General features: G+C 46.7%; 1 protein-coding gene across 1 annotated transcript; it reads right to left on the bottom strand.

Annotated features, from left to right (window-relative positions):
- Positions 1-2,928: 2,928 nt before the first annotated feature.
- On the bottom strand, positions 2,929-9,123 carry PIM3 (Pim-3 proto-oncogene, serine/threonine kinase). The gene is made up of 6 exons (XM_081958789.1): positions 8,322-9,123; positions 7,539-7,648; positions 7,219-7,269; positions 6,323-6,686; positions 4,791-4,967; positions 2,929-4,672 (listed from the first exon to the last, which is right to left on the bottom strand). The coding sequence occupies exons 1-6, from the start codon at positions 8,404-8,406 to the stop codon at positions 4,488-4,490; spliced, it is 972 nt and encodes a 323-aa protein (XP_081814915.1). The 5' UTR covers positions 8,407-9,123; the 3' UTR covers positions 2,929-4,487.
- Between the last annotated feature and the right edge of the window lie 2,999 nt (positions 9,124-12,122).

The raw sequence follows: 12,122 nt of genomic DNA, 5'->3' as shown, positions 1-12,122 counted from the left end.
CCGTTGAGCTAGAAGTTAGCAACTTTCCCTTTTTAGTGGTTTACCATTATATTATATGGAAGCAGGAATTCTAATATTCAGCCATTGGATTTTGAAATGCTGTTAACAAAGCAGACATTTAGGGCAATTTTCTGTTATATCCAGCTTCCTTTCCTTATAATTGCACGACACCAGAATCTTCTTGGGTCATTCTATTTTCACAATAGAAAAGTATGCAAGCCTTGTAAAGCCACAATGGTCCTGATGCATTAGCCATGCTAACTTAAATAAGGGCTCTTTGTAGCTACTGAAGAGAGTTTCCAACACAAGAGGAGATCACGCAGTACAGTGCTACGAATACTTTCTAAGAGTCACTCAAAGGAGGCAAAAATAGCAAGACCTGGCCCCATCTGCTTCAGAATGTAGATTAGCATCATCTGGATTTTCTTTCAAGTAAAATTTGTTGCATATGAAAGCTAGTCTGGAGAAGATGGTTCGACCCAACCCTATTATATGAGGCTATTGCTATTGGGAAGAATCCAGACATATAGCTTACATGTGTATATTGCTTAAAATCAGATTAGAATAGAATAGAGTGGAGTGGAGTGGAACAGAATTCTTTATTGGCCAAGTGTGATTGGACACACAAGGAATTGGTCTTTGGTGCACAAGCTCTCAGTGTACATCAAAAGACACAATACATTTGTCAAGAATCATAAGGTACAACACTTAATGATAGTCATAGGATGCAAATAAGCAATCAGGAAACAATCAATATCAATATAAATCATAAGGATACAAGCAACGAAGTTACAGTCCTGCAGTCATAAGTGGGAGGAGATGGGTGAAAGGAAGAATGAGAAGACTAATAGTAATAGTAATGCAACCTTAGTGAATAGTTTGACAGTGGTGAGAGAATTATTTGTTTAGCAGAGTGATGGTGTTCAGAAAAAAAAACCTGTTCTTGTGTCTAGTTGTCTTGGTGTGCAGTGACTTATAGCGTTGTTTTTGAGGGTAGGAGTTGAAACAGTTTATGTACAGGATACGAGGGGTCTGTAGATATTTTCACGCCCCTCTTTTTGACTCGTGCATTGTACAGGTCCTCAATGGAAGGCAGGTTGGGAGTAATTGTTTTTTCTGCAGTTCTAATTATCAGATTGTTTAAAAAAGAAATACCAAAACTCTGCCTCTACCCCAAGACTTTAAACAGACTTTAACTTACAATGATATATGAAGTTTGAGATGGAAGTTTGAAAAGTTTGAGATGGAACTTTGGTTTGCTGAAGGTTTCATAGTCTCACATGTGTAATTCTAATATGGAAGATTTGGGGGGATTGGACAACCTGGTAAACCTACGTTGTTGATTAAAGAGCTGGGTGTCGTACAGGGTAAAATTAAGGCACCTGTGTGCTTGCCAGACTTTCTGGCTTAGCATGTTGTGCAAACGTATCTAATGAAAATACAAGAGTCGTCTCAAAAACAGGTCTGTCATGTATAGTTTTGCCTCTGGAGCATTCCCCAACCTGGCGCCTTATCATCACTCAATGCACCTGAAGGGCTACGGAATGAGAAAAGCATTTTAATAACATCCAGAATGAGTATTTGGAATTACGAATGTGGTAGTTGCAGGAGTTTCATACACACCAAAACGGCAGGCACGATTGACCGATAAAAGCTCCATATGCCATACAGTGCATATGTATTAATTAGTGCAGGAACTACTTTGTAAGTTGGCCAAATCTGTTCACCTTAGAGAACGAAAGAGGACACTATAAATGGTTACAAGCCATGGATGAATGAATTGGATAACTTGCAGTTATCATCAGTATCCCTGTGAGCCTATATTTTATTCCAAGTCTCCAATATAGGCAACGATGGAGTTTAGTGGGCCCACCACTGGCAGAGGGACCATAGGGTTGGGTGGGGTCAGATTGTGTAAAGTCAACATGGCAGCTACAACTGCTTGTCTAAAACCCTTTTGTACATGACAGAGGCAAACCATTGGTGGTGGTGGCGGTTTCAATTCTGCAGTTGTGACCATCCGGATTTGGCTCGCCCATTGGGATCCTACCCACCAATCTCCATGGCACACATTTAAGGTTTTTAATTCCAAAGAGTTAATTCCTGAACTTTGGAAAATAGCAGCCACAAGGAGAAACTGCAGTTCTCAAAGCATCTCTTGACCTCAAGCAGACCCCAGAAGCATTCTTGGAAGGCAAGTGGATAGGCGCTTACGTTTCACCTCATTGTTTGGAAATGGAGTACCCACCCAGAAAAGGCAAAGGGAAACAAGGGAAACAAGTTGGAGTGTACTTCACACTTGTCACATTCCCTACGGCAACCTCTTTGTCAAGAGTATATGTGATGTTCGCTGAAAACTTTTAAATGTATTCACCAATTCCAAAGATGAGGGAATTTCTCCACTGGCCTATCCTGATAATTGAGGATCATTTCTATCTGTGGGCAATGCATGAAGATTGCAACTCTCTATCCAAATTGCTACTGACATTTGTGGAACTTAACTTGTGTGTAAGGTACAGGTTCTCCTTGCACATATGTGCTAGTCGTTCCTGACTCTAGGGGGTGGTGCTCATATCCGTTTCAAAGCCGAAGAGCCAGCGCTGTCCAAAGACATCTCCGTGGTCATGCAGCTGGCATGACTGAACATCGAAGCTGAACGGAAGAGTTACCTTCCCACCAAAGGTGGTTCCTATTTTTCTACTTGCATTTTTTATGTGCTTTTGAACTGTTTGGTTGGCAGAAGCTGGGACAAAGAACGGGAGCTCACTCCGTTATGCGGCGCTAGGGATTCAAACCGCCAACCTTTCCGATCGACAAGCTCAGCGTCTTAACCACTGCGTCCCTTTTGTGTGTGTAGATCTGTACAAATGTGTCAAGGTGCTTCCTCGGAGGTGCCACTGTTGAACTCAAATGAACACATCATGCCACTTATCTACAAAAAAGTTTAATTGAAATACCTGTATAAAAAAATATGATCTCCATACATTTCACACTGTTAAACAGAAGGAAAAAAAAATCCAAATCCAAGCTGCATAAGTGCAACCAGATTACAGAACACAACATCTATTAAAATAAATTAAGGTTTATGACTCTGCCACTCTTCCTTCCAGAGCCAATGCACAAAGACTGTACAATGTCAATAATTTAAAACCCTTCAAAAACAGCATTACTTTACAGTTCTGGTATGTCAATAATACCAGACAAAAAAGGCATACTAACTTTTAAAGTCATTCTAATTCCCTTAAATTAGACTTTGTACAACGTTTTTTTCTATCTTCCAACCAAAAATGAAGGAAAAAAAGAACAGGTATGGTCAGGCTTTATATATTTCTTCGTCAACAACCCACCCCTACCCCCAAAAGAGGAAAAGACAGGAATGCAAAAATAATTGTCGACTGATCCCAGAGAAATCTCCACAACAGAAGAGAGATAAAAGCAGTGTTGCATAATTCTAAACAAATAAATTAGCTAAAATAAATAGCCACAGCTGATGTCTGTGAGAGGTTTTTCTAAACTCCAGACAATAAATAAAACTTGTATAGTACAGGGGGGAATTTTTTTTTTTACATAAACACATTATACAGGTAATGGGGGGGGAAAAAACCCACACGCACACAGTCCTTGAATATTGCATTGATTGTGCATTTAACATGCCCATTCATACTTTTTTTTTTAAGACTTGGAGGTTGGGGGAACTGAGAAAGGGCCTTTTTTCTTGTGCCCAGTGGTAGAGATGAAATGAAATATGGGTAAATGTTCCTGATAAAGAGCTGATAACGTGTGCAGGCTATGGAAATATTGTGTGGATCAGCAGAGGTTGTCTTGTTGGGGTCTGGGGAAGGAAGGGTGGAGAGAAAGGCTGGGGAAGAAGATGAAATGTCTGTGTTCAAGTATTCCATCATCAGTTGATGGGACTACTTCATTCAGTCACTGGACATGTTTTTCTAGTGCATCATAGGGAGCTGCTTCCCCAGCACCTAGAATGGAGAAGGGAAGGCAGGTTCTATAATGTACTGGATCTTCTTTGGACACACACAGCTCAAAAAAGAAAGTCCCACTGAAGCAGCTTTCAAAAAGGCACTCAAAAAAGCAAATGAAATTTAGTCCAGGCTCTATGAGAGCAAAAAGGTTTACCATGTTATTTAAAGAGGTCACTGCTTTTCTTAATAATAATAATAATAAAAAATAATAATAATTATTATATTAAGGTCAGTCTTTTGGGTTAAGTACTGGCCTGCCAATTCCCATATATTAGCGTTTCCAAAGGAAATTTCATTCTGAAGCAGAAACCAGCAATAAGGGGAAAATTTTTTTTAAAAATATCAATTCCCTCCAACAAAGATTCAAAGTACAGAATAATTAATGCATCCCCCCCTCCCCCCACCCCTTTCTACATATTGGCAGCAGCAGCACTCTGGTCTTTTTTTCTTCTCCCCCTCTTTTTCTCTCCTTGTGGGTCCCCTCGCTTGACAAGGTCCTCCGTTATTTCACAGGCTCTCGTTGCTCGAACTTGTGCGAGACACGTCTGTGCCAATGGTCCGTAACCTTATGTCACAATCTTCCGACTTCGCAACTTCGGATTTGTGCAACCACGGGTGGTCAAAAATTTGCTCAAGGGTCGGTCTGTCTGAAGGCCTCAGAGAAAGGCACCATTTGATCAATTGTTGGCATTCTGAAAAGACAAAGAGGGACAGCAGGTCAGCCACCGAAAATGATCCGTTCAGTGGGCAGAATAACCCGGGACGGGGGGGAGGGGCAGGGGTTGTGGAGATCTGTAAATCTCAGCTCACCCAGGGAAATTCGTCTCCTGAAATACATGCGTCCTCTCAAGATCTCTTCATCTTGCTCAAAAGGGATGTCCCCGCAGACCATGTCATAGAGCAAAACGCCCAGTGACCACACAGTAGCTGATCGCCCATGGTATCTGTGATAGCGAATCCATTCTGGAGGGCTGTACACACGTGTTCCTGTGGGGAGGAAAAAGACAAAAGGCCCTATTAGAACAAGATGAACTTTCATCTTGGGAACATATTTTACGCTTTGCCGCTTCAAAAATCCCATTTAATAATAATAATTTTTAAAAAAACCTTCCCCAAAGCACACAAACATATATGGGAAAATTCTGGACCTTACATCACCCCTGGGATTATATCATGTTTTAATCCCAGCCCTCGGGGTCGTTCTATTTTGCGGTGATGAGCAGTACAAGCTTCCCATCAGCTGACTGTTTACTAACATAAAGCTCCCTTTCCTTGACCACGTGGCGTCTGCAGCACCGTACCAAAAATAGACACAAAAGGACAAAGGAAGAGGGGATGAAAGGAGAGAGGCAGGAAAGGAAAAAGGGGGGGGGGAGGTGAAACTCCAGCCTTGGCTCCTAAATGTGACTAATCAGTTTTGGCCAGTTCTAAAAGTATGCTGCTCCCCCCCCTTTTTTTTTTAATAAAAAGAGAGAGAAAAATCAGAGTAAAAGAAGAGTGAAATCTGCCTCGTGCGTTAAGAAGGCAGTTAGCAACTGCCCTCCCTCTGCACCGAGTGGTTACTTGGATACCAAATGAAAACTGGAATTTGTGATGCTGAAGGTCACATGGCCAGGAGACTCTCGTTTCACAACAAACAGATGCTAAATGCTGCAGCTGACTAGGGAAGGGAGGTGAAAAGAGTGCCTCCTTTACGTGGATCACCTTCACCTTGAAAGGAAGAAAATCTTGCCAAGGCTTAGGCAAGAAGCAAGAGATCATGTCTTTCTTATAACAAACGGAGGCAACCTATGTTTCGGTGTGTAAGTTTTAAGAAAGGAAAAGAAAAAAACTTCTTTTTTAAGAGGTTTCTCCCCCTCCGGTCCCTCAATCTGCAATGCGGGGGATTTCCAAAACATGACACGAGAATGAGGAGCTGGGAAAGGAGAAAACTAGGTGTGTGTGTTGTGTGTGTGGAGGGGACAGCAGAGTAGGGGGGGAAGCACTAAGAAAAGCACAGATGGAAACGCACAAGCTTGACTCAACTGTAAACACATCGCCCTCTAGGAAAATGCCTTTATTTTTATTTTTTTGAAGGCAGGAAAAATATAAACTGCTGCGTCACTGCCTGGAATTGCTCCTTTCCTAAACAACTTGACAACCCCACCCCCCCTCCAGCTGCCTCCATTGCGAAGGATTTAATTATCAACCTGCTACTGACTGCAGCAGCAAAAATATATTTTGTCAGCCGTAGGTGGTGAGAATGTGATTACGAACGAGGGGGGATGCTTTCCCAATTAAGCACTCATCCACCCACCCATCCACACACACAGGGATTGGCTGCGGTTGGGAGGGGCGCGTACCATCAAAGTCAGTGTAAACGGTGTCCTTGAGGATGGCTCCAGACCCAAAATCGATCAGCTTCAGTTCTCCTGTCCTGAGATCCACTAGAAGATTCTCGTCCTTGATGTCTCTGTGTACCACCCCGCAGCTGTAACAGTGGCGCACTGCTTCCAGGACTTGATGGAAGAAGCCCCGTGCGGTGTCCTCATCCAGCGCCCCCTTCTCCGTAATGAAGTCAAAGAGATCCTTCACCAGGTCTGGCCGTTCCATGATGATCAGGTAGCCATCAGGCCTCTCGTACCAGTCGAGCAGCTTAATTACACCTCGGAAGCCTGAACCCACTTTCTTCAACAGGACTATTTCCAAGGGCACCATTACTCCACCCTACAAGGAGGAGGGGTAGGGAAGAAGGGAGGGAGGGAGAGAGAGAGACAGAGGGAGAAAGAGCAAAGGAAGACATGATGAATTATTCGGAATTATCGGAAACGGGAGGAGGGGAGGAAGGAGGGAAAATCCCCTTCCTTGCCCATCCGAAAACAAATCATACACTTCTTTCTCAAAATGGAAATTCCAGCAGCCAGGCGGAGGACGGGAAGGGGGAGGGCTAAGCAGCTAGCTAGACCGATGGGGAAGGCTGCAGCTACTCCACTGGGTGTCTCTGCTGCCGCAGTCAAAAGGGGAGGGCAGAGGGGGAAGAGGAGGAGGAGAAGAAACCCAGCCAAAATCCCCCCCACTTCAATGTAAACAATAACAGAGAATGGAGAGGCAGCAGCATGCGGGGTGGGGAAAGGGGAATCCATGGAAACTATCATCAGCAGTCTGTTATTAAAAGAAAAGCAGTTGGAAACTACTGCAAGGTGCAAGCAGCCACACACGCGTCATATATACATTTTGGGATCCATCCTTGGGTACTTACAATTGTTCCCCACTCGGTCACCCGCTCCTTCACGACGTGCTTTACAGCGACCTGGAAGCAGGGAGGAAAAAAAACAGAGGTTATAGGGAAACCAGTCTACACATTGAATTGAGGGATATGGGGGGAACGGGGGGGGGGGGAGGAGATAGACCAAGTCCAATGCCTGTTGGTCGGCAAGAAGAGAACTTGCCCGGGGTTTCTCGCTCTGGATTCCACAGCTGGAATTTCCAGCCACGCAAACGGGGTGGGTGGTAGCAACCCCGAGCCTCGTGGTTGGGGGCGGAGAAGGGGGGGGTTGTTGCTCAAGAGCCTCCTCTTACCGGCAAGCCATCTGCAATCCTGTTCCCAGCATAGACTGTGCCAAATCCCCCACTGCCGAGGACTGAGCCCACTTGATAGATTTTATCGAACGGCTCCTTTTCCACTTTCACTGGAGAGGGGAAGAAAAAGAGAAAGCGGGGTGAGAAAAAAAACGAGGGAAAGCCTTAAGGAAGAGATGGGGGGGAGGGGGATGGACAGCAGTTCAAACAGAGAAACCAAACTCAACCTGGGGTGGGGGGGGCACAAAGGGGCTTCTTACTCCCAACCCTTTTCAAAGTCACCAGCAACATTGGACCAAAGTGCGGCCAAGCCCAGATTTGGGAATTAAATGGACGGGGGTTGTAAAAATCGGTTGCAAAAATGCTAGAAAACGTCTAAAATCTCTGCCTCCCCCTCGTGGCCGTCCGGGGTTTTGCGAGTCAGATCTTCCAGCACCTGGCAAAACGTCTTTCCAATTATTATTATTTTCTTCATCCTTCGGTACAAAATATTTGCCCCACCGCCCTAATTCCCCGCTTAGGATAACCGGGAGAAACAAGCCAGCTCCCCCCTCCCTTTCTAACAACTGCAGAGGTTTTGAAAAAGAAGACGAATGAATGACTCAAGCCGATCGCTGGGATCCACCGTTCCACGGCTGACGCGGGAAAAAAGGGGGGGGCAGGGAGAGGAAACCTCGCCACGCACATCAAGCACACACAAGACACACCACGCAACGCACACGGGCCGTCCCCCGCAAAGAGAAGCGGGCGAGGGCGGACGGCAACTCTCGGGAAATTGTTTACCTGGCTGGAGGATCTTCACCGGCAAGTGATCCATGCTGGTCGGGTTGCAAATATGAGCCAGGGACCCAAATTTGGAGAGTAACATCTTCCCAAGAGACACCACGGAAGGCGGGGAGGAAAATCAAAACCCCGACGACAACCACCACCCACAACGATCCCGAGGCAAAGGCTTCTTCGGTCAAGCCGGCTTGCTGCGGCGGGCCAAGTGAACAGCGGCGCAGATCCTCCCCGGTTCGGATCGGAGGGAAAAGCCTGGCTGGAAAAAGCCGCGTCCCCCCCTCCGTCTCTCCTTCTCCTCCTCCTCCGGCGACACTTTCGGATGGAAAGGAAACTTGCAAGTCCGTCAGAGAATCCCAGGGAAACGGATAGATGTCCTTAAGGGAGGGGGGAGAGAAGGGGGGAAAATATCCACACGCCAATCTTTTATTAGGAAAAGAGGTGAACGCGAGTAAAAAAAGAAAGAAAAAGACGAGCCGGGCTTCTTGGGGTCTTTTTCAAGCAGGCACGCCGGCTGTCTCGGGTCGTGTCGAGCAAAGAAACCTACGCGAGCAACGCGAGGAGGAATCGATAAAATCCAGTCCGGGATGTAGCGCCGCAGTGAGGCGGTCGTTGTGGAGCGGCGGCGGCAGGAACAGCAGCAGCAGCTCAGCCTCCGACTGGCACCGCTCTCTTTCTGATCTCCGCTGCACGCAGCAGCGGCCTCTTAACTCTCAATATTTTGGTGGGGGAAGGAAAAAAAAAACACAGACACGGATCTCTCCAAGTCCGTATCCCTCCGCCGGAGGGGGAATCGGCGGGTACGCGTCTTTCTCTCGCTCCCTCCTCCCCTCCCACCGCTTGGAATAGGTCCGGATAGACTCCGCCCTCTCTGTCTTTTTAAGCTCAAAGAGGGGACTGCGGAACCTCGCCCCATTGTAAATACGGCGGGCGGGGGCGAGGAACTATTTGCTTATAGTAAAGAGACGCGGCGAGTTACTGTCTGAAAAATTCTCATCACAGGAATGATACGGTAGGGGGGGGAGGCAGCGCGCCCAAGGAGCGAAAAAAACCCCCACACATAGATATACACAGACACACGCACGCACACCGAGAGAAGGGAAGGTTCTCTCATTTACATGCGTCGGAGCCAATGAGAGGGGCGGCTCTTTCAAATGAAAGCCCGGCTTCGGCCAATCAAGAGGAGGCGGGTTTGGGTATGCATCAGTGGAACTTGGGGTGGGGGGGGGGCGCGTTGACGAGCGCAGGGCGGGAATTCCTGGGCGCGCCTGGCTCGCGCGTCGCTAACCTGGCGGCTGTGGGGAAGGTCATTCTCAGCAGGGCTGAGCTCTGCGTCGGAAGCGGGAATTCGGGGCGGGGGCGCAAGGCAGCCGCCATGATCGGCAGGCGGGAGAGGGCTTCCCCCTTCCTCTTTCTCCGGCGGTAAAGCCCCGCCGCCGAACATCAATAAAACACTAATAATAATAACACCACCACCCCAAAAAAATCACACACAGACGCAGAAGGCGCCATTTAGCAGCAGCCTCCCCCCCCAGCTCGCAAACCTGCAGCAATTTGGCGCCAAAGACCTGTGCCTCAGAAATGCCTCAGTTTGGGGGCGCTGCGCCACAGAGCGGGGCGTCTGAGAAGAAACTCGCACCTGGCTCACGCTTCCGTGGGCGAGTCCCCACGAAGGGTTAATTTAAAAAAAGCGTCCCGCGATTAATAACAACAAAAAATCAGGAACACCCATCTACTCATTCTCTCGTAATCCAGAAGCACTGTTTATGATTTATAGTCGCAGGAGCGAAAAATTCCGCACCGTAGTAGGATGGGCTTTTCCTAAGCGGCAGCCCACCCGTCTTTTGAGGTTGCCACGGACACGCGTGCTGTTGTTATGATTATTCCCTCCAATTTGAAAGGATTTATAAGGAGATTCGTCCTCGGCTGCCGCCACTTTCCCTAAGGCGCGACGGTTGCCCGGGTTTGCAAGGGGGGGGGGATTAAAAAAAACAACCCAAAGCCCTTATAATATTATCCAGAGAAAAGCAACAGCTCCCCCGGGGAATGCAGTCTCCTTAATAACCGAAGCTGAACTTTTAATTTTGAAAAGGTTGCTTTTTTTTTTATTTCGAGAGCCTATTGAATGTGGGCAAATGATCCCTCAAACCTCAGACCTTTCCCAGCCACCCCCTTCCCGAACGGCTTTTACCCCAAACAAACCCTTATTATTTTGTCTGGCACCGCTGGCCCTTGGAAATCCACCCACAAAGACTCCCGGAGACATGCACGCGCGCCGCAGCGCCTCACGTTTGAATTCTTGCTTGTACGGTACTTTAAAAGGCATCTCGTTGACACCGGGGCTGAACCGGTTGCACCGACCCTTCTTGTCCACCGGGGGCGCCAAATCAACGAGGAATCCTCCGTTCCGAGGGGGGGGGGGAGAAGGGAAAGCCGGCTCAGCTGCAGAACGTGGAAGACCTTGCTGAGCTTCGCACGTTTTGTAAAAAGCCCCGCATTGGAAGATAAATGAGGGGGTTTTTTTTGGGGGGGGAGGAAGGATCGATAGACAGCTGGTAGACAGATGAAAGAGAGATACTGTATGTGGTAAATATATAGAGTAGATAGGTGAAGTGATACATACAAAATAGCCGAGAAATGGATACATAGATAGAGATAAATGATTGGAAGAGATAGTTGAAAAGGTAGATGGCATATAGGCGATAAGTGGATGCATGGAAGGAAAGAGAGATAAGAGATAAATGCATGGTAGAGATAAAGTGCAGGCGTATCCACAGAGCATGATCAAAAAAGTCATGGTGGAATCAAAGCTCCAGTTGTTTCTCTGCCCCATGGGCACACACTCACGCTAAGCTACCTTGGGGCTGCCATCTACAGGACTGCAATTTGCAGGTACCTTTGGGATAAACAACAGACAAAAGATAGATTTTATATTATAAAAAGGTATATGAATAGATATACATATGTCCATACATATATATGTACACATCAGAGGTAGATTTGGCGTGCTAGGTCACCGGAACTGGCAGTGACCCAGGCCTGACACAGCTTGGTTATCCAGTCAATGTGGCATAGGTTTTTTTTTTTCATTTTTTAATGTTCTGGGCATGTGCAGACCTATTTATGGTCAAGGTTGCACACGCACCGAACCGGCAGTAATGCCAGCAGAAACCCAGCCCTGGTACACACTGAAAAAAGGGTGATTATTGACAAAGAGGTGGTGGGTGATCGAAAAATGAGGTTAAAGAGAGATGAGGGATGTAGAGAAGATCAATATACCTCTTTATACCATTTACAGTTTTAAATGCAGAGGGGTTTTTTTTGTATGTTAAAAAGAAGAAAACAAAATTCATAGCTTTCTTCTTAAGGGAATTACACTAACTCTTTATAGCCTTGATGACGAACCCATGGCACGCATGCCCAAAGTGACACACAAAGCCATGCTGCCTGGCCTTGCCTGTTTGTCTTCTGGGTTTCTGGCGTGCATTCGCGTGCAATGATCAGCGTGCCTTTCCCGTGTGTAACAGTGCCGAAAACCAGTGTGCGCAGGCGTGCCGGCCAGCTAATTGTTGGATGTGCATGCATGCCAGAACTCAGAAGTTCAGCTTTTCTGGAGCACAATCCCTTCGCACACGCAGCAGTGCCAAAAACTGACCTACGCATGAGGCCAGCTGATCGTCCGGCATGCTAGAACCCATAAGTTCAACTTTTCCGGATGTGGCCCCAACAATGCGTGTGTGCATGTGTGACATTTCCTAGTGACCTTTTCGGCACTCGGTGCCGAAAAGGTTCACCATCACTGCT

This window comes from Natrix helvetica (genome assembly GCF_964273705.1).
Source record: "Natrix helvetica genome assembly, chromosome: 6".
Classification (NCBI taxonomy): Eukaryota; Metazoa; Chordata; class Lepidosauria; order Squamata; family Natricidae; genus Natrix; species Natrix helvetica.
Note: the sequence above shows the minus strand (reverse complement) of the source record. Positions and strands in the feature narration are given on the sequence as shown.

What these genes read in the sequence shown, in the direction of transcription:
- PIM3 (XM_081958789.1), bottom strand. Translation starts at nt 8,406, where the DNA reads ATGTTACTCTCCAAATTTGGGTCCCTGGCTCATATTTGCAACCCGACC. An exon ending in TGACCGAGTGGGGAACAATT is followed by an intron (nt 6,687 to 7,218) that starts GTAAGTACCCAA and finishes TCCTCCTTGTAG; the next exon opens with GGTGGAGTAATGGTGCCCTT. An exon ending in CAGGAGACGAATTTCCCTGG is followed by an intron (nt 4,673 to 4,790) that starts GTGAGCTGAGAT and finishes TTGTCTTTTCAG; the next exon opens with AATGCCAACAATTGATCAAA.